This window comes from Podarcis filfolensis (assembly GCF_964270895.1).
Source record: "Podarcis filfolensis genome assembly, chromosome: 4".
Taxonomy (NCBI): Eukaryota; Metazoa; Chordata; class Lepidosauria; order Squamata; family Lacertidae; genus Podarcis; species Podarcis filfolensis.
This window is the reverse complement of record NC_139607.1, coordinates 72,362,950-72,381,023: the sequence shown is the minus strand read 5'-3', so window position 1 is coordinate 72,381,023 and position 18,074 is coordinate 72,362,950. Positions and strand designations below refer to the sequence as shown.

Below are 18,074 nucleotides of genomic sequence, written 5' to 3'. Positions count from 1 at the left end.
AAATCAAAGCTCTAAAATGGAATTCAAATTTTGTTTCTTAAAAATATAAAAATTGAAATGGTGGCTCAGAGACGCAAATAGCAGACATGGGGGAGGCCTGCCAGCCACTGGAGTCCCAACAACTGCTTCAAGTTGCCAGGTGCTAGCACTGGGCCTTGTGGTCATCTGGTTCCTTCTTCCTAGAAGCCCAGACACATCATGAGGTGACATATCACTGGCTCACGTGATAAAAAAGAAAGAAAAAACTATTGTGTAATAATCCCCCCCCCCCAAAAACCCCCACCAGGATATATTTTTAAAAACAGGAAAGGAAAGGAAAATACAGATATTGTACCAATCACTGACTAGGTGTTCTCTTGTTAAATCTACATATAATTGATAGTCTCTAACAATCTATTTCACATTTAGTACAGTGTAGAAGATGCAATTACATTTCAGAAAACAGGTAAATGTACTTTACAGAAGTTAAATGATAAACAGAACAAACATTTTTGTTAGCTACTTTTTACACTTAGTGGCACACCAGTTATCTGGGTGCACATTTATTGTCTGTGATTAAAAAAATAAAATGATTACGCAATGGATAACCTTCAGTCTCCATTTGGGTGCGATCTGGTATCTGCAAATATCTGCTATAGGCACCTTTCATTCTGCTATACATCATCTGAAAAGAGGAAGCTTCTACAAAGAAGGGTTCCTTAGGAAGTCTTTTTTAATAAAACATCACATTTATCTACTTTGATTTGAGCCTGTTCCCCATGTCATATAACCTGTGTTGTTGAATGATACCACACGTATTTTAGTATCCCATCTTTCGTCTAAGGAGCTCAGAGCAGCATACTTTATAACACCCCTTGTGTCCTTAGAACAACCCTGTGAGAAGGGTTAGTCTGAGAGGAAGTGAGTGGCCAAAGGTGATTTAGGTGTTGGGGACCAACTAGAAATTTGAACCTGGGTCTCCATGGCATTAAGTCCAGCACTGCAGTCACAGCACCATTCTGGCTCTAGAAAAGAACTTCCATTTTTCCTCAAGCCAAACTCAATGGGATGGATCCAGAGGAGAAATAGTGGGATGCCACTGGTACAATGGAGCTCTCCTGGCTCCCCCTCTACTTCTGCCTCCCTAAGCCACTCCAGAGAGGGTAGAAGATTGCTAGTTTAGCATGCTGTGAGATGGGGGAACGGGGGCCTGCTGCAGGACAAGAAAATCCTAAGAACTTGGCAGGGCTGCCTTGTGCCATCAAAAATGGCTCACGGCTCACACAAGTCTCCTTGAACACAAGTCAATGGGAGTTTGTTCATCTGTTGGCCATCAAGTGAACCAAAACGCGTTGGGTTCAATTCCAGGTGGAATTGCCAAAGTCTTTTTTCCTGGACGTCTGCCCCCATTATTATTATTATTATTAATTGCCAACCGTGTAAAGCTGAATGTGCTTAAGTTAAATGCACGTAAGTTGTGAGTTACCTGAATTACAATACCAAATCCTCAGAATGTTTATCTTGGTTAATTTCTGTTTGCTCACATTGCTCAGCAACTGAGTTGTCTTGTACAGTTCATTCAGTAACTGGTTCATGTAAATATCAAATTGCAAAGTCTGATGCAATCCAAGGCTACTTTCGTCAGGCTCTGGGTCAGGCCATTGGCAATCAGTTAATTTCAACATGTATTAACCTTAGGTGTATTGGGTATGCAGTTGCAAGATACAAAAATAAAGCAATAAATCTTGTACAAATTATTCCTGTACAAAGTGTGTTTTTAAAAGCCAACTGTCTAGCAAATCCTAGAGCAGGGATGTCGGGAACTAGATGTTGTTGAAAAGGAGTTCCATCTCATTCCTGCTTTATCAGCAAAACGATGCTTTTTCATGAACCACTGCATTGGAAATCAAAGTGTCCAAGATGAGGAAATCCAGGCTGAAGATGGTTGAGATGAAACAGATTCCTCTTGTTGGCTGCTACGCTGAACAGCTAATGACTGTTTTGATTGGCAGACATTTTTTTTACAATAGCAGGATGAAAAGGCTAAATGACAACGCTTCTTCCGCTGCGAGAACTGCCTTTTTCCTAGAAGAGAAAAAGAAAGCTAGTAAGCAGCCGGTAAGCAGCTATAATGGGGGACAGCGCAACAGGTCACTGATAATTCATTCTCACCCTCCCTCCCTCCCAGGCTGTTAAACAGCAATACTGTCCCTACTGGGCTAACCCAACCACAGTCTCATTTGAGGCTGCTTGATGTGAATGATGCTCATCTGAATGATGGATGCTGTTAATTAGCTCCAAAATTTCGAACCTTACAAGCTATTTGGGGCTGATAGCACTCATGAGGCTCCCTCTGGTTAAAGACGGATGCAATACAGAAGGGTGGTTCACATCAATGCAACTTTGGATAGGTAAAGGTAAAGGGACCCCTGACCATTAGGGTCCAGTCGTGACCGACTCTAGGGTTGCGGCGCTCATCTCGCTTTATTGGCCAAGGGAGCCGACATACAGCTTCTGGGTCATGTGGCCAGCATGACTAAGCCGCTTCTGGCGAACCAGAGCAGCGCACAGAAACGCCGTTTACCTTCCCGCCGGAGCGGTACCTCTTTATCTACTTGCACTTTGATGTGCTTTCGAACTGCTAGGTTGGCAGGAGCAGGGACCAAGCAACGGAAGCTCACCCGGTGGCGGGGATTCGAACCGCCGACCTTCTGATCGGCAAGTCCTAGGCTCTGTGGTTTAACCCACAGCGCAACCCGCGTCCCATCTACAACTCTGGATATTAATGACTAACACATATTGGTGAATCAAGCTGGAATATACCATTCCTGCCCCTCTCGTCTCACAGCAGGTGCCTTCTCCTCCTTCAGCTGGGAAATGAAGTGCCACTGCAGCTGGGTGCTTTAAGGCCCAGCTGCACATGATATTAGTCTCACAGCTCCACCTCTGTGTGCAAGGTATTTTGTCTTGTTTTTGGAGTGTGCAGGTTGTTGTTTTTTTACAAATAAGTTGTTGTGGGGGCTTGATCCAGATCAGGGCCTTAGAATGGGAGGTGGGGGCTTTAAACCTTTGGGCTGCCTGCATGTATAATTTGCAATGCATAAAAAGGTTCCGTTGAAAATGCTAATGTGGAGCCCTTGACTCGGATCAGACCAGGAGTGGAAAGGTATCTGATCCAGGTCTGACCCTAATTCTAGTTTTATAATCCAGATTTTCATCCCTGCCCACTTGTGTGCTACTTGTGAAAACCACAACTACTACTATGTTTCTCTTAGGAGGAGAACTACAGGAGACAAGTCATGTGCAGTTTTGATTCTCATCAACTGGGCCAGGCCATATCAATGTTTGATTCACTAGCATGCTGCAAACAACACTGAGAGCTTCCTTTCTAAAGATGCGCAAGGTTTCCCTACCATTTGCCTTAAAAGGGGCTCCATTTTTGCACGTGCTCCAAGTGAGCACTTGCAAAAACAACAACAAATGCTTGGGTGGTCTTACTTAGAGCTGCTGTTTCTCTTCTTTGCAAGGGCTCAGCAACTTACCAGGGAGGGTTGGGGCAGCAGAAGAAGAAGGCAATGCAGAAGTGGCAGCCAGGTTGGGAAAATAATAAAAAGCCAGTAAGTCCAACCCCCCCCCAGGGGGGGGCATGGAACTCAAAACCAGAAACCAGAACTCCAACCATGCTCCAGACCAGAATAGCAACACCATGCTGGCGAAGAAGAGAATCTGAAGCTTCTTGGCTAGAGTGCTTTGCTTTGTTATTTGCTCTTGGGCTAGAAAGAATGCTCCCACATACCCAATAGCTGGAAAAAGCACCACAATGCCTTAAAAGATGTGTCACCTTCTGTTCTCAGCCTGATGGCTTCCCTGCCCCCAACCCAGAGCACCTCCCCATTATCTCCCTTCCTTACTCACTGACATGCCCCAGTCCTGGTAACTTGTTGAGCCCTTGTCGAGGCAAGGAAAGAAGATGCGTTTGTAGGCTAGATGCAAGCAGGGCCTGGTTCGCCTCACTCAGAAATAGCCATGAGCTTGACCATGCTTCTCTTGAGCCTAGTCACGTGTCTTTGAACAGGGGCACGAGTTTTAGAAAGCAGCCCTGTGCAAATGCACAAGGCATCCCTTTCTGTATGGTTCCTGTCTTCAGCCTCTGCCAGAGTGTAGCCTGCAGCAGGGTGCAAAGCTACAAACCCATGACATTATGAAAGATAATATTTGTCACTCTTAGTTTACCGATTGCTGCTCCGCAAGGCTTCTGGCTTTGTCGCCTTTGGCTGGGATGATTTCTACCGAGCGGTAACTAGGGGGTTTCTCTGGCCAGTCTGGAGAGCGGCGCTGGCGATGCCGCCTGCTGTTCCCTTGGAAGCGCTCGTACTCATCAGATGAACTCCACGACTCCCGGCGGGATGGTGGAGAACAGCTGCGATGGCGGCGGCGGCGGCCCTGGCGATAAGAGTCCCTGCTCCTCTGACTGAGAGGTCGATAAGCCCGCTGCCCTGAATACCTTCTGTCAGAGGGATGCCGTGCGGAACGCTCCCTTCTATCCTCCTCAGGATATGAATCGGAACTGTTCCTACCATGCAAAATGGGAGATAAGTCTGGCCTAGAACTCCGAGACCTGTCATAATGGCTGCCAGCCCTCTGCCTCTCGACTATGCGGTCTCTAGGTCTGTTCCGGAGTTCCTGGTCGTAACTGGAGTAGGAATCGTCTTCTTCATCCAAAGACAAGCGCCTCCTCCTCCTCTCCCTCTCGTCGTCACTCGCCTGGCTCCGGGGTCGCGAGGCATATGTCGACCGCCGTGGTCGTGACGAACCACTAGTTCTGCGGGAGGATGGGATGCGCTCAATGATGGGAGGCAGCTGGATCACTCTGCGTTCCACAATCTCTGAGCCCAGAGAGGAGAGGATGCTAGGGTGACGACTGCTCTCAACGCGGTGCGGAGGTATCATGGGCTGGGAAACGCCAAGGTTCCTGACCTCCGACTCAAGCTGCTCCAAGAGCTTGTTGGAGGGCAACTGGGTAAGTGGAGGCATCCGTGGCTGACTGCTCTGCAGAGACATATCTATGTAACAGAAGGTGGGTAGAGGGAAGAAAGACACCTGCCATGAGAGAAAGCCAGGTCAAGAGGGACTGGGAAACTGTGTCCCTCCGAGATGTTGCTTGACCACAGCTTCCATCATCCCTAACCAATGGCCATGCTGGTTTGGGCTGATGGGAGCTAGAGGACAACAGCATCTGGGGGGGAGAGACACAGATTTGCTAGCCCAGAAGTAAAGGCTTCCAATTTAGCATTAAGACTCAAACTAGATGTAGTAGCAGCAGATCAATTTGTTTAAACTTAGTCTGCTCCAAATGCATATACAGTGGGCGTGACCTATTGGCAAATACCTGCTTTGATCACCCAATTGCCAAAAAGACAGCTTCAAAAAGTGCAGAAAAATGGGAGGCAAAGGAATCAACAAGTAGAGGACCTTCTTTAGGAGAAAAAGCTACACTGTGATCTTCAGGTGAAGGGCTGTATATAAATTTAATAAATAACAGTAATTGTTTGGAGCATTTTAGTTTAGAAAACAAAAGCAACTCAGTTTCTAAAATTTTGCCTCGGGTAGAAAAGTGGTCTCTCTCCCTTGGGTGTGTGTGTGTGTGTGTGTGTGTGTGTGTGTGTGTGTCACCCAATGAAACTGGATGACAGTAGATCCAAGACAGATAAAGTACATCACCACACAAGGCATAATTAATCTATGGAGTTCACTATGCTACAAGATGTAATTATGGCGAATAGCGTACATGGCTTTAAAAGTGGATTACAAAAAGAAATCCACAGAGGGGCAATCTTTCTTAAATGCAAATAGAAATCTAATTCTGTGAGTGTGAAACCTCATGGAGCCCAGGGCTGCTCCATTCGTGTACAAAAGAGAGGAACTGGTACGCCTGGGAAACTTCAAGGTTTGCAGATGGATGAAAAAAGAAACACCCCCCAAAACAACAGGAGAGGTTTCTCTTCTTCACCCCCTGGTTGTGCATTTCCCAGAAACATTTGTTGGGCTTTCTCCAAAATAACTGGTTTGTCACTATGGGAAACAAGATGCAAAGTCTTTACAGAGACCAGATTACATGCTTCTATTTGCTGGTGTAACAAATAAACTCAGCCCTGACCCTCTCCACCTCTGAGCAGCTGGGTTGGTAGCCTCTGATGCTGTTTCACCTCTGGGAGAAGCATCATCATCAAGCCAAACCACAAGCATCCAAGTCATTAAACTGCTGTAATATATTCACTCCCTTGGGACTTGTAGACGCAGCCCTACCTCTCTGTAGCAATGGGTTTAGTTGATATGAAGATGACTGGGAGTGGTGTGTCATCCATGGGAAAAGTTGTTGAGCCTGTTTCATGAACTGATGTCGTTCCAGCACTGGAGGACAGAAAAAGCAATAGATGTTATACAGGTGCACTCAAGCATTCTGGAGATCTTTCTCTCTCTCTCCATTTTATAGAACAGCAATATTGGAAACCAAAACTAGTGACAGGGTGGTTCCTCCTTGCTTGATTTAGAATGCCTTGAACCCCTGGAATCTTGCACCACCAAGATTAGGGTGGCATGAAACAATACAGTCTGTCCACAACAAATGTGTGGTTTTGATTTCAGACGGATATTTACTCTGGAGAAACCACATTTTCTAACATTGAAAGTACAATTCTGAATTCCTTCACACCGGGGCTTTGCCAATGTAGCACCGGCAGAGGACTTCCCTGGCGCCCACAGACTCCACTCCCCCCCTGCTGAAATTAGGCGCAAAAGGAGCATTCTATTGTAGCCAATAGAGTAGTTTGCATTATATTTATGTGTGTGTGTTGTGCTGCCGAAAGGTGGGAAATAAATCTAATAAATACACAAGGTGTTCCTGACTCTATCTCCGGTTCACAAATGTGTCCATGGGCCCCAAAAGTTTAGCAAACTCTGTCCTACACAATGCCCTTAACATAAAATTATGGTCTACTTCAGCATGATCCATGAAGAGAGCATTTATACATGCTGAAAGAGTAAACGCAAATGGCAGACAGGGATGCAGATGGGGCATAGTGGTTAGAATTTCATATCAGGGGCCTGGGAGACCTGGGTTCAAAACCTGACGCAGCTATGAAGCTCACTGGGTGACCTTAGGCTAATCATGGTCTCTTATTCTAATCTACTTCACAGGCTTGGTGTGAGGAAAAAACATGACCGTGAACTACTTGGAAGAAACTACGAAGGCCCTCCTATTTGTGTACATTTTGGATAACACGGAGAGTCAGATTTCCAACTGAGCAGTATTCCCCCTCCACGACCACCCCAAATCCGACAGAGGACGTCCAAGTGGCTTGCTTGTCATTGAAGCGTGTACGAAAACAACTTTGGATTTAATACACCTGTTCTGATGTTATTGGAACGCGGGTGGCACTGTGGGTTAAATAGATAAATAGGTACCGTTCCGGCGGGAAGGTAAATGGCGTTTCCGTGTGCTGCTCTGGTTCGCCAGAAGCATCTTAGTCATGCTGGCCACATGACCCGGAAGCTGTCTGCGGAGAAACGCCGGCTCCCTCGGCCACTAAAGCGAGATGAGCGCTGCAACCCCAGAGTCGGTCACGACTGGACCTAATGGTCAGGGGTCCCTTTACCTTCTGTTGTTATTGTTTCCCTGGGAACAAATGCAAGGGGCAGACAGCCTGCTTCCCGATTTACCTTTCTCATTGCAGCAGCAGCGAGTTGGGCAGCAGGCACAGCGCACATGGCAGCAGCAATGCTGAGGGCAACACTGGCACCAGCACACCCCTATCAGCATGAGGAGGAGGAGGCCACCAAGGACAATAAGGACGACAGTCAGCCAGTCTGGTGGGGGAAAGAGGACATTCAAACCTATTATCATACCGCATCACCTTGCTTTTCTTGTTGCTAGATGCCTGTACGATGAGCTTCCTGCACCAAAAAGGAAGCTTTCTGCAATCTTCCCTCACAAGATAACTCATCCAAAACAGACACGGCGTTCACACAGAGTGCTGCATTCAGACGTAACAACAAAAACTGTTTGTTTATTCCAGCGGGTAGAGAAACCCAGTCCAGTCCAAGGGCTTGTTGCATAATGGGCAGCCTTTTTAAAAATATATATATACCGTATTTTTCGCCCTATAGGACGCACTTCTTCCCCTCCAAAAATGAAGGGGAAATGTGTGTGCGTCCTATGGGGCGAATGCAGGCTTCAGGAGAGCCCCACCGCCAGCCCCACAAACTTGGGGGACAGCGGGAGGCGCAGCGCACCTTTCCCACTGTCCCCCGACTTGGTTAGAAGGCTGGCGGGGGGGAGAAGCCTGCTCCTCCCCGTCGCCAGCCCCGCAAACTCGGGGGACAGCGGGAGAGGCGCAGCTCCCAGAGTGATGCCAAAGCTGCACGCAGCTTCGGCATGGCTCTGGGTCCCGTTCTGAGGGCTGGGGGAGGGGGAAGCTCGGGCTTCCCCCGCCCCAGCCTCGCGCCTGGGGGGAAAATAAATTTTTTTTCCTTTATTCCCCCCCCCCCGCCAAATCTAGGTGCGTCCTATGGGCCGGTGCGTCCTATAGGGCGAAAAATACGGTACATTATTATATACAATGCACACACAACATTAAAACTACAACCATTCAAATACAGTGGTACCTCGGGTTACATACGCTTCAGGTTACAGACTCTGCTAACCTAGAAATAGTACCTCGGGTTAAGAACTTTGCTTCAAGGATGAGAACACAAATTGTGCTCTGGCGGCGCGGCGGCAGCAGGAGGCCCCATTAGCTAAAGTGGTGCTTCAGGAAGAACGGACCTCCGGAACGAATTAAGTACTTAACCCGAGGTACCACTGTACCAACAATACAAAAATACAAACATAAATGTTACACCTACGTGACTTCCCTCCACCAGTGTTTGTCGTTTCTTATGTTTATTATATTCTTATTTATATGGCAATTTGTAACTCATTTTTAGTATTGATATTTAACTAAGATTTTGTTTTCTAAATCAACTTCACCAACTTAATCGAGACATATCAGCATGTTGTCTTTAGCACAGTGTTTGCTCATATATTCTTCAAACCATTTCCTTTGTGATCTTAATTTCTGGTTTGTTTAGTATCTTATTACTGTGGTTAGTTTTGCCAATTCAATAAATTCTAAAAGCTTGTTTAGCCAATCTTCCTTTGTCGGTAAGTACAGTCATATCTTAGGTTACAGGCGCTTCAGGTTGCGTTTTTCGGGTTGCGGACCGCCGAAACCCAGAAGTACCGGAATGGGTTACTTCCGGGTTTCGGCGGTCGTGCATGCACAGAAGCGCTAAATCGTGCTTTGCGCATGCGCAGAAGCACTGAATCGCAACCCCTGCATGCGCAGACGCGGGTTGCGAACGTGCATCCCACATGGATCACGTTCGCAACCCGAGCATCCACTGTAATTTCCCTTCCAGATTTTTGCAAGTAGGATCCTTGCTGCAGCGGTTGCATACAGAAATGTCTTCCTATCTTGCGGTAGCCTTTTGAGAACTGAATGCCAGTGCTCAGAAGGGCCAGAGGCAAGAGATGCGGCTCTTGTCTTTGTACAGTAGGCTGCATTCCAGCAACACAAGCAGGAATTGCTGGTGTCTTCTTCTCCCCTTTTAATATGTGGATTGAAATAAGCGATAACCCTGGAAGTAAACATCTTTAGGATCAGAGCACCGCTCATTTTTCTCCATGCTTTGTTCTCTAAAACTTCATAAATGGTAAGAAAAAAAATGAAGAGAAGGTCACCCTAAAATAAAATTTTAAAAAATAGAACAGTGCTACGTACTGAGAACAATGAGCTTGACCTCTATGTCTGAGTCACCGCTTGTATCTCCTGGAGCTTCAACATTACAGTAGTAGACTCCATGGTCCCACCACATCACTTCATTGATCAGGAGATCTGCTTCTATGAAGAAAAAACACAGCATGGCGAAAGTAGGCAACTGGGTGATATTCTTCTCATACCATGACAGCACATTCCTGAATTGCAAAAATTATTGTGCAAACAGACTTTTGGAGAGCTGAAACTACATTCCGAGTCATTTACACCTCCATAAGATACAATTACTTTGTGCTGCTTAAGGCTGTGTTTCCTTAGCACTAATGAGACCTCTACAGAAGAAGAAGAAGAAGAAGAAGAAGAAGAAGAAGAAGAAGAAGAAGAAGAAGAAGAAGAAGAAGAAGAGGAGTTTGGATTTGATATCCCGCCTTCCACTCCCCTTCAGGAGTCTCAAAGTGGCTAACATTCTCCTTTCCCTTCCTCCCCCACAACAAACACTCTGTGAGGTGAGTGGGGCTGAGAGACTTCAGAGAAGTGTGACTGGCCCAAGGTCACCCAGCAGCTGCAGGTGGAGGAGCGGAGACACAAACCCAGTTCCCCAGATTACGAGACTACCGCTCTTAACCACTACACCACACTGGCCAGTTTCCCAGTCCCTGCTCAAATGGTCTTACTGTTCTGAATGGTTATCCTCCGCTGTCTGTAATCAACACCAAGCACAGGTTCATTTTGCCCTCTTCTCTGAGCAACAATGCGTATTTCCCGCTGATTGTCATTGCAGTCGTTGGAAGGGTCCTGGCCAATAGCTAGGCCTGCTTGATAGGCTGCAATAAACAAAGGGGATGAATTACAAAATGAATGCCAGTTTATTTAAATCCAAAGTTTTAAATTCATAATAGCGCTCCTTAAAATTCCAGTGAGGAAAGATCACACTATGTTTATTACCTGTCCCTTTATAACTGGTAACAACAGAAAAAAATTATGGGGGTAGAGAGGAGAAATTACCAAAGAGTCAATTAACTTCCAGAGACAGCAAGCTCTGATGCTGTATGAACTGCAAACTTTGCTGGGCATATGGGGAAACAATGTGGGATGAGACTTTGGGATATATTTGGAAAAAGTTGGCAAGCCCATCATTCACAGTCTGAATCAAGGATAAGCTATCAGGATTTGGCACAAAGAGGGAAGAAAAAAATGGTGGACATTAGACCATACAGATAACTAAAACAATGCTTTGGAAACCCAATACTTTTAATCTAATTTTACAATAGTGAAAGCTATTCATGATTCAAATTGCAAGAACTCTGAGCATCTCACTAAGCCTATCCAGACTGAAGGAAGATGGGTAAAAGGTTCACAACTTTTCGCTAGCCTTGATAGCCTGCCAGCATTTTTGACTGTAGGGACCTTTGCTCCTCATTCAATGAGGGATATAATCCCTTTTCCAATATCGCAACAAGTTCCAGATTGGCTCTAGGGTGCCTCTGAAAATAGGGTGTGAGGTTAAAGATAGTCCCTCACTGCCCCCCATCTTAGAAGGTGGGCTGGGGTTCATCCATGTCAGACTACAGGCCAAAGTGCAGTGCAACACAAGTCTCAATCCTCTTCCTGAATTTGTCGGCACTCTCTGGTTGAGCTCAGTATTAGAGGAGAAATTAGTCTTAAACTTCAGATTTTTCCTTTTGAATTGAAAGTGCTAGAGCCAAAAGAGAGCATGACTGAAAGTGAAAGGCTCCCTTTCCTAAAATCACAGAGCCCTTTAGGGTTTCATGCATTCCAAAGATAACACAGTGTCTTAAAAGTGAAAGCACAAGCAGTCATTTCCTAAGGCAGCATTTTCTAGCTATCACTCCATCCATTTTGGTTCAGAGACCGAAGAGATCAACTTCCCCATTATTTGGCTCTGGAGAACAACAAGCTAAACAACTGTCTTCCCTGGGGCTCCCTCCCTCCTTCCTGCCTCTTCTCATGTGTGTGGAGAGCAATCCTTGGTGGTGGCCGCAAGAATCAGTGGCACTCACCAACACTGTAGTAGTCAAGGATGGGATCCTTGCAAAAGGACTTATAGCGCCAAGTAACTAGCACATCCTGCAGTGGGGCAGAGGTACTGTAGTCACACCTGAGGGTCACAGAGGCAAATAAAGTTGTGTATCGCTCAGCAACTGGCACAGTCACCAGGATGGAGAAGCAACCTGCAATGAAGAACATGAACGACAGCTATCAGTAAGCATATGAAAAGCACCCCTATGTCCCGGGGGGGGGGGGGAATCTACCAATGCAGACAGCAAACTAAGTATACAGAGATTTAGTTAAAAAAAATAAATCAAGTTAAATAAAGTTTTTCAAAGGACTGGTTCATTACTTGTGTGACTGTGCAGACATATTCTACAGTTTGTGTCTGGTCTGTACCCACAGGACTTACTTCTTCCTAGTTCTGGATCTGATAGGGCTTTGGAAGACAGCAGTGCCATAATCTTTGAATTTACCAGCAGCAAAAGCAAGTGTAAGATAGATGAAGAAATGTCATAGGGAAGAAGCTGTGTAAACGACAGCTTTATTCAGGATGTCCTAGAAGTTGGGATGAAGGCAGGCCTTGTAATCTCTCACAATAAGGGTAGGGGAGGCGTAATAGTTTCACCAATGGGGAATGTGAGTTCTTCAGGGTGGCCAAATCTGTGGGAAATCTATGTTTGGAACTTTATACTCCCTGCTATAGCAGAGAAGATCCATATCCAACCTACAGGAAACTGATAGTTTCAGTCACATTTGATGCCAGAGGGAACTAGAATGCTTGCATATCCCTATATGAGCGCTGTGCGTTAAAAGTCTCAATTTTGCCTGAGAGAGTAATCTGAAAAGCAAATTAGGACAAAATGTACACGAAAGTTCCCACCAACACCCTCCAGTGAAACTAAAAGGGAGAACCAGCATCCCTCATATAATGGGGTGATTTCAATCAAAGAAATGTTACATCGCCAATCCATTGGCTATTGAAAACCCTGAGAGTGAGGGCTAATCCAGAGTTCCGCTTTCACCTAGGAAAATGCGCTCTTTACTGCTGAATCGGAGTGAAGGTCAATTTGGTTTTCCGCAGATAGCTGTGTTTCAGTGCTAAGGAGTGGGGTTTTCCCTGAGAAAGCAGTAGGGCAAACAGAAAACTGCTTGGACTCATGCTTTCTGGGCACTTGACAAGCAGAGCTTTCAGAGTCCCCACGAGAAGTATACTATAAAACAATTAACAAAGAACTCTACAGTCTGCACTACAACTCTACTCTGAAACTCATTTTCCTTTCGCCAAGCAGGAAATGGTGGTCACATTTCTTTTGTTTACCTGGAAACAATCCATTCAAAGACCCAACCCAAACCAGCATACCCTTTTGTGAGTCTTTGTTTGCTAATCCATTAGATCAGGGGTCAGCAAACTTTTTCAGCAGGGGGCCGGTCCACTGTCCCTCAGATCTTGTGGGGGGCTGGACTATATTTCTTTTTTGGGGGGAGGGGGATGAACGAATTCCTATGCCCCACAAATAACGCAGAGATGCATTTTAAATAAAAGGACACATTCTACTCATGGAAAAACACGCTGATTCCCAGACCATCCGTGGGCCGGATTGAGAAGGCGATTAGGCCAGATCCGGCCCCCGGGCCTTAGTTTGCCTACCCATGCATTTTACGCACCCTAAACTAAGCAAGCCTTTTCTAAGCAAGCACCCTAAACTAAGCAAGCGCTGAGGGCCTTCTGGCAATTCCCTCATTGAGAGAAGTGAGCTTACAGGGAACCAGACAGAGGGCCTTCTCGGTAGTGGCGCCCACCCTGTGGAACACCCTCCCTTCAGATGTGAAGGAAATAAGCAGCAATCCTATCTTAAAAAGACATCTGAAGGCAGCCCTGTTCAGGGAAGTTTTTAATATATAACACTGTTTTTAACACTTGACTGGGAGCCGCCCAGAGTGGCTGGGGAAACTCAGCCAGATGGGCGGGGTATAAATAATAAATTATTATTATTATTATTATTACGGAGTTTCCCATGGGTTTTCTGGATTTCTTTCAGGAGATCTTGCAGGCTGGTTGGCTGCTGGGCTCCCAGTTAGTTAACAACAAAGGAAGCTGTTTTATACGGAGTCAGATCATTGGTCCAGCTAGCTCCGTACTGTCTACACTGACCGGCTGTAGTTTTCCAGGGTTTCAGGCAGGAGTCTCTCCCAGCCCTATCTGGAGAAGCCAAGGTTTGAACCTGGGATCTTTGGCATGCCAAGTTGACATTCTAGCACTGAGCTACAGCCCTGTGTCCTTCTTGCACCTCTTATGCCTTTCTCACATGCCATTTCCAGCATGTCCACTCAGTAAAGCTTGCCATGTCAAAGAAAACTTTCCCTTTACTACCACCTTTTTGGATTTTACCCTGGTACTAACAATCCCCAATCTTTCTTCTTCTTTGGAACAGCCCTCACTACTTTTTGTTCAACTTTTTCAAGAACTCATTTTCTTGAAGAGCTCTGGCCTTGTATCTATTGCTTGCTTCTAAGTACAGTGGTACCTTGGTTTTCAAACATAATCCATTCTGGAAGACCGTTTGAGTTCTGAAACATTCGTAAACCAAAAACTCAATAGCCAACAGCTAGGTCTTAGGATCTTGCACTGAGCGGAAGCCACGTGGCATGTTCGACTTCCGAGGCGTGTTCAAAAACCGAAGCATTTACTTCCGGATTTAAGGTGTTTGAAAACCGAAATGTTCATCAACAGAGACGTTCGAAAACCGAGGTACCATTGTATCTTGCAAGGGCATTCTACTACCTGGGCTGCATCCCCAGGTTACACATGATGTGCACCTGTATATTTTTGAAAACATGCTAGTTTTGGGCCTGTACACTAGCTCTTGCAAAACAGAGCTTTACTATTAATTTCCTCCTCCAATCTTCACTCTAAGGTCCCAGGGTGGGTTATAAGAATTAAAATATACTATTAAACACACACCCTTGACTCCAGTCTTCAGTGTTCCATAAAGGCCTTTTCCCTAAATGCAGAGCAGTGGTTCGCAGTGGTGTATAAAAATATGGCATTAGCAACTGTGCTAATATGTGTAGCAAATATGTGTAAAATAGCCTGCCCCAACTCATATGTTGGGCTGAAATCCTATTACTGGGAGCAAGACTCATTGAATTTAATGGCTCTTACTTGTGAGTTGACACACATGATTCCATTGTAACAGATAAATCAGGGTTAAGACTTCTCTAGCACTTTGAATTTAACAGAGTACAAATATTTTTTTCTGACTCATGCAATAGGGAGGTTGCAGGCTTGTGTGTAGGTTTTGCCACAAAAATAAGATACATACTACTAATTCCACACTATCAACATGAATGTTTTTGGGACAGCTAACAGTCTATGAAAAGTAGAATAGTTTATCAAGAAAACAATATACAGCATTAGACAAAACATAACCAAGAAGGAAATAAGCGGAAAAGAGAGAAAGGCTTGTTGTTAAATCTAAAAAAAATCTCAATTATAGCCAAATACAATTTAATATAATACTATCACTATACTATTTAATACTATTAAACAGCTTTTAAATACACATTAGGTTAGCCAGACTCCTGTGTTTTCCCTATCATAGGTACACACGATAATACTAGAAAAGTATTCAAGGCATTAACAATATCAAAGATATCAACAGTACTTGAGATAACGTAATATAAACACTGTGTTAGATAGAATTACTCAAACACACTTGACAGCACCTAGCTGGAATGAAGTGCCTTTACAAGAATGAATGGCCAGGGGCTTAAGAAGTGCACATACTGGTTATTTTTGTGGCTGTGACATTACTGCAATCCTAAATGTATTTACTCGGGAATAAATTAAACTAGTACCGGGCTCAACCTATCTTTGGCTGCACGGCTGTAACTTCTATTTTGTGTGTTCAAGCGAGCACTGTTAATACAGGACAGAATGTGAATACACTTGTTTAAAAATACAATTTACATTTGAATTATAGACATGAGAAATATATTTAGATATATCTAGCTAATTCATTGCCATTACACACTGCACTGTACATGCATTTTCCTCCAAAGCAGCCGAGCTACAGTCCTATTAATAATAATCAACATCTTATTTAAAGTATGCTGCACCAAATATCTAGGAGGGCAATGGGGAGATAAACCAGTAAACTTTTCACATGCTTACACATATGTAGAGTAAATAGAATTGTGGCTAAACTGCTTACACCAAATGTTAGCTAGTACATAGATTTCCACCCTTTCTTTCTTGTATTTTTGTGGACAAAAGTTCTTTACATATGTATCCACTCTGTGTGCATGTAAGTTTACAACTACAGCAAATACGATTTTAAAAGGGGGATACACACACACACACATATATACATATACATATACATATGTATATGTATATATATATATATGCTGGGCAATTTTACAACCTCTCCTCCCTGGGACCAAGAAGATCAAAATTAAACAATATGGGGAGACTTAAAACATGCCCGATTAGCCCGGAGACCTGCCTTTGAGGAAGGTACTGTAAACAAGCGAAGGAGCAGGAAGGAATCGGGCGGGAGGAAACTTTAGGAGACAATCGCCTACTAAAACTAGTCGCCGCCAGCAAGGAAAAGACGAAAGATCACGGAGATCGGACGGCAGCACCTTTCCCCCTTCCAGCTCCGGTCCCCGCCGCCCCCCACGACTCACCTGTCGGGAGCCAGCTGAGGCCGAGAAAGAGCCCTAGGTATTGCCATCGCCAGCTCCAGGCCATGGCGCCGCCTCCTCCGCCCACCGGCCGGATCCCTCTGCGCAAACAAACCTCACCCTCTACTCCTAACTCAGGGAGGTGTTGGCCTTGCTTTTCCGCTTGGGAAGGGAAGCCTCGCCTTTTACGATTATTGTTATTGTTAGTATTATCTGGAAAGGAGCGAGCCGCTGCAAGCAACTCCCTTCCTCCCTCGGCTCGATCTCCCCCGGCACCTGTTGCTGGAGCGCTTTCCCATTTCCTCCAGCTGCGCCCTAAGGCGCATTCCGGCAGGTGCTTCGCCTCTCCCCCTGCAAGGAAGGACGGGTCCCGCCTCCCGGCTCAGTACCTGCCGCGGTTCCTCACCAGGCCTCTCCTCTCGTTTTTCATTTCCCCGAGTTCAGAGCGAAGAAGAAACTTCGTTTGAACAAGCCAGATGACCCCTGGCAGTTTAATCTCTGAAGTTCTTCTATGTTCAGAAAGGCTTGCCTTAACACCCAAGTTTTTTAATGAATGAATGAATGAGCCGCCCCCCCCCCGGCGGTTTTGCCTGTGTGCGCAGCCCGATCCTGTGCAGCTTTAGGTGCGCCCAAGTTCATTAAAATCAGTGGGCTGCATTGTTCAAGCGTCGTTAACACCATCTTTATTATTATCGTTCATTAAGCTAGTGTTCCGCCCTTCATCCGAAGATCTCAGGGGGGTTGACAGCTTTAGAAATACAATATAGAAACACACAAAATACGTAATAAAAACAAGAGCAAAAGCAAAAAGAACCAATAACGCCCCCCCCCAACATGCAGTAAAACACTATTAAATTATATTGGGGTCAGATCTAAGCAGGCACATAGTGCGTTGCAACAGTTCGATCCTATGTAGATTTTAGGGAACCTAATTCTATATAGGATTGGGCAGATATTACCTTCTCTGGAGCAATGCGGCTGTCCCGCCAATAAAAGAAAATAGATATTAGAAAATGGAGAGCTGTGGACGGGCACTCATTTGGCAACCACATAACAGGGATATTTCCCTGCTCCTCCTGGAAGATCCCCGCAGAGGAAATTCAGCAGGTGCCGTCTTTTTCCCTCGCTGTAGCCACACCGGCAGAATTTCTGCTCGGCACACAGAAAACCTGCCAGAAAAATGTTGGCAGGCATTGTAACAATTAAAAGTTAGCAAAGAAGGCTCCCCCCCCCACACACCCAGGAAGAAAAAACCCTTTTGCCCTGTTAATGCAGTTATTAAAGGCGCGATCCTCATTATTTTAAATGAAGCGGGCACACTTGGGAGGCAGCCCATTGAACTCAATAGGACTCCCCGATTTCACACGCACGGAGAGAAACCGATGTTACCCGTTATATACATTTGCAAATGGCAATGACTAAAGTAAATAAATAATTCCTTCCCCCTGGAATTCCTTAAATATTTGTAGCTTTGTCTCCATCGTGCACAGCAGCGTATATTATTGTATTAGAGTAATCGGAGGGGGGGAGAGGAGAAAAACGAACAAGCTACTCGTCGATATTACTTCTTACTATGCT

General features: G+C 45.3%; 1 protein-coding gene across 1 annotated transcript; it reads right to left on the bottom strand.

Annotated features, from left to right (window-relative positions):
• Positions 1 to 354: 354 nt before the first annotated feature.
• Positions 355 to 18,074, bottom strand: ILDR1 (immunoglobulin like domain containing receptor 1). Its single transcript, XM_083611823.1, has 8 exons — positions 16,500 to 18,074; positions 11,816 to 11,986; positions 10,469 to 10,618; positions 9,801 to 9,920; positions 7,699 to 7,845; positions 6,286 to 6,390; positions 4,213 to 5,042; positions 355 to 2,064 (listed from the first exon to the last, which is right to left on the bottom strand). The coding sequence occupies exons 1-8, from the start codon at positions 16,561 to 16,563 to the stop codon at positions 2,023 to 2,025; spliced, it is 1,629 nt and encodes a 542-aa protein (XP_083467949.1). The 5' UTR covers positions 16,564 to 18,074; the 3' UTR covers positions 355 to 2,022.

Bases quoted from the DNA above. Each gene is read 5' to 3' on its own strand.
- ILDR1 (XM_083611823.1), bottom strand. From the start codon at position 16,563: ATGGCCTGGAGCTGGCGATGGCAATACCTAGGGCTCTTTCTCGGCCTC. The intron at 10,619-11,815 runs GTGAGTGCCACT...TGTTTATTGCAG, and splicing joins CCTTGACTACTACAGTGTTG to CCTATCAAGCAGGCCTAGCT. The intron at 7,846-9,800 runs GTACGTAGCACT...TTCCCCCACCAG, and splicing joins GGTCAAGCTCATTGTTCTCA to ACTGGCTGACTGTCGTCCTT.